This window comes from Myotis davidii, unplaced genomic scaffold (assembly GCF_000327345.1).
Source record: "Myotis davidii unplaced genomic scaffold, ASM32734v1 scaffold723, whole genome shotgun sequence".
Taxonomy (NCBI): domain Eukaryota; kingdom Metazoa; phylum Chordata; class Mammalia; order Chiroptera; family Vespertilionidae; genus Myotis; species Myotis davidii.
The window spans coordinates 1,211,471-1,215,467 of NW_006294589.1; the positions used below are offsets into that span (position 1 = coordinate 1,211,471).

A 3,997-nucleotide genomic window follows, 5' to 3' on the forward strand; every position below is an offset into this window, starting at 1 on the left:
CCAGGCTGGTGCGGGGCGGGTCCCAGGGGATCTACAGGGCGGGCGGAGGGAGCAGTTATTGCTGCTCTCAGTTCCGTCCCTAGGGGCTCTGCCTCACAGAGTCCCAGCAACCACTGCAAACCTTGGAGAGAAAGGTGCCTTCGAGTTCCGAAGAAAGTCAGACAGTCCCACTTCTCCCGTTTGAGTATGGGTCCCTAGAGACTCGCCCGGCTCTGGAGCTCAGAGTCTGAAGCTCCCTCCCGATTGAAAACAACAACCGTGCCCTCCACCACTAGCCCGCTCTGCGCGCACTCCGCACCTGAGTATTTCACTTCAGCACTGCGCCTCCTCTGAGTCTGGATATGATATTCTCTTTCCTCCTAGTTGTAGAATTTCCACTCAGCCAGCCTCCCTGTGGTTCTGGATGATGTCCGTTCCGTCTTTTAGGTGTAATTTGAATTGGTTGTTCAAGGCAGCAATTTCTGGCGTTAACCTATGCTGCCATCTTGGTTTCTCTTTGTTGTCTTTCTTTAAAGAGTGTTGGACCTTGTTCTGAGAACCAATTAAGTTACATGCAGATCAGCTTTATTCTTCAAGGCCTGCAATGAACTTTAGATGCACCTTAGCATAGTAGCCTTCACTTCAGGGATAATACAGACTTAATTCTAATCCTTGTTTCCTGAATTTAGTGAGACTACTGGGCTTTGTGTGGATTTCTCTCACTGAATCTGCACTCCAGAAATTGCTCCCAGGAAGAAAGCTGGGGTACATATTCCGGACTACTCATTTTCTAATATCTGAAAATAATTGTTTTTCATCTATTTTATCTAGGTTTCGAGTTCATTATTCTTACATTTTGCCTACCATTTAAACTAAATGTTTTAGTCCAAGCATGTCAAACTCGCAGCTGGCAGGTAGTCTTACATAATAGGTTCCTTAAATTCTATACGCAAAGAGAGTTAAACGCTGCAAACTGAAATAAGTGGTAGACAATGAGATGATGGGCAATAATAAAAGAAGAGTAATTAGTAATTATAATGTACCTAAGAGATTACTCACCTCTGACCACCACTAAGTTCAGTTAGGTTTTCTTTCCAAGTATTTCCTAAGGCAACCTTGAACTCTAGACCATCCAACACCGTTTGCCCCTCTGGTGGTGCAAGCATAGCATTAGCACCAGGCAAAAGAGTAGAAAAAATAGACCCAAAGTCTTTGTTCACCTGGGGGAAAAAAAGATATTAAAATACCATAGTTTCCTAAAATATCAAATATTGACAGGTGTATATGTAACCCAACAATGCATTTTGCTGTTACTCTAACTAGGGTTGATAAATTATGGCCCATGTGACAAATCTAGCAATACCCATTCAATTATGTATTTTCTATGGCTGCAAGCACTAAAACAATGGAGTCTAGTAGTTGCAACAGACTATTTGGCGCTCACACACACACAAAAAATATTATATGTCCCTTTACAGAAAGTTTATTACCTAACTTCCAGAGGGACCTAGAGGCTATACCTCAACTCTACCCTGAAGTTTTGGTAGTTTTGTGGGCTATCATACAGGAATCCTCAGACACATGACTGTATATAATAGGAGATTCAACTTGTGGTTAGAGAAGCAAAAATAAAACAAAATATTTTTGCCACAAAATGTTCTCTTATAAAACTTGTTTCCTGTTGAATGGTATGGTAAGATGGCCCTGTGGTTATCAGCTAACCTTAAAAAACCTAGGATGATCAGGGTGGCTCTAGGAGAGAGACGCCTGAAATCAAACCACCAGATCTGCTCAAAGTGTTGAATGGTTCTTTTTATGCTGCTTCTCATAGCCAACAAAGTTGAGGTGGCAAGGGGTGGGAATATCATTCGAATTCAAGAGAAAGAGGCTAAAGAAGCTGTTTGGCTCATCTTCATCAAGGCACAGTAGGAGATTACAGAGATTTAGGGCCAATAGGGTAGCTTATAATTGGGTAATTTTTGTGCATACACACTTAATGATTTGAGAATTCGGCCATCTGTTCTCAAAGACATGACTAATAACCTTAGAGAGTTCAGACAAATTTGAGGGTGTATACACTCACACACACGGTCTTGACACCCAGGTTCTCTAGGGAAATCTCCAAATTCAAATAAAGGCAAATATATTTCTCATGAGTATTTTTAGTAATAAGGAAATCTTAGACACAGCAGTGCTCCTGAATGTAGAGTTACTAAGATTGCATATTTTAAGAGCAACTGTACACATGCTAAATAATAATCTACAGGGAAGTGGAAATAAATGAGAATCCTTGAAATCTTCCAAAGTTGTCATAAAACAAAAATGATAATTGGGATTTTTAAAGTAAAGAGTCCAGTAAAAGAGAATATCAAACTTCCTTGTTTACTGTCCAGTTGTTAAAGAATAAGGGTGATAGTAGTTAGGCATAAAAGGCAGTTTTAACTTGGGTACAATTTAGAAAAAAAAACCCAGTTTTTCTACCTTTTGGCTATATGATCTTTGTAGGCTATTTCATCTTTGTAAGCTCTGGTTTCTTCATGTAATAAGTAGGGATAATAACTGCCAAAGTTATGGAATTGTTTTAAGATAATTCATTTAAAATTGACAGTTACTTTTTAATATGTGTTAACTAATACTTATTAATTTGTAAGTGGTAAGGAATGTGCAAATTTTACCATGGAAACATTCTTAGAGCTAACATTTGACCTCTGAGTTTGGGCAAGAAGAACAAGGGAGGGTAGAATTGAAGGAGCCCAGGGAGAGCTTTCCAACGATCCGATTCCCGATGAGAAAATCATACTGCTCCAATCTCGAGCAGAGGGTGAGCGGGCAGTATCTGAGGTTTCTACCAAATATAAGAGCCTGTGATCTCATTGGAAGGAAATAGGACAAATAGTGTCCCCTTTAACAGGGTAATAAAGAATTAGGAAATATTATAATCTAGGAACCAGAGAATTAGACTGAGAGAATGATGGGATGACACACACTTACCTTTGCAAATTGGTAGTCAAGTCCTTTAGGACAAAATGCCTGAGGTTTATGAGGTTATAATTTAGTATGCCTGATATCTCCTCCAAACACAAACCAGCCATTTCCAATTCAACTTAGAGTATAACCTATTGCCAGTATTCTTCACCTTTGCCTCACATAGAATAAATGATACTAGTTTTGGTTCAAATACCTTTTGCCAAGCAATGTTCAGGGCTTGGTTTTTCTTCTGGTCAAGGTCTTCTATAGTTGCAAGTATTTTGGATTTGTCATTTTCTACAATTCTCTTCTTCTTCATCAAGTCATTATACTAATAAGATAAAAAAAACATACTTTTTGGAAAAACAAAATTTTCTATTTGTATTCTAGAATTCAGTCAGGAATAAAGAGCTTTCATTATTTTGTATACATTATATTATGTACACTCTTATTTACCAAAAAGATATATATATAGTGTATTACTAGTTATAGTTACATATACTTTCCTTATAATTGGTTTAAATTATATCACCTATATGTAAAATTTAGTTATTATAGATGAGAATTTGTAGGACAAGCACCTAAAATATTTTGACTCCACTAATATTCCCTTTCTAATATTCTAGAAGCCAAGACACAAAGAAAAATATGTCATATGTAAACTCAAAAGTAGCCCTGCATGCTTTCTTTTTAAGGTTAATCTCAGCAGTGACACAAAATTTCACTTCTTCATGATATACAAATGCTATATCATCTGGCCTTTATTTATCTCTCTTTTTGATATCATACACTTTCCCAGGCAAGCTGCAGCCATATGGTCTTTCTTCAGGTCCTTGAACATACACCAGGTGTACTGGTTAATAATGCGGATTTTGTAATCACAGAAAACACGAAAATTTCGAGAGAAACATCAAAAGTGCTTTACTCAAAGTAAGTTCCATTGCTAGCTCCATATTTCCCCCATCTTTCAGGTAATTTGTGGATACTGTCCCAATAGAACTTTGCTTGTTTTGAGGCACACCATTCAGAGACCCAATTTTCCACTTCTTTA

The 3,997-nt window shown here is 37.9% G+C and overlaps 1 protein-coding gene across 1 annotated transcript in view; it reads right to left on the bottom strand.

The window, feature by feature from the left end:
* SMC2 (structural maintenance of chromosomes 2) overlaps positions 1-3,997 on the bottom strand; it is a 57,580-nt gene that overhangs the window by 9,433 nt on the left and 44,150 nt on the right. The window contains exons 21-22 of the mRNA XM_015567202.1: positions 3,161-3,278; positions 1,039-1,199 (exon numbers count right to left, since the gene is read on the bottom strand). Coding sequence (XP_015422688.1) covers positions 1,039-1,199; positions 3,161-3,278 — 279 coding nt within the window. The remainder of the gene's footprint in view (positions 1-1,038; positions 1,200-3,160; positions 3,279-3,997) is intronic.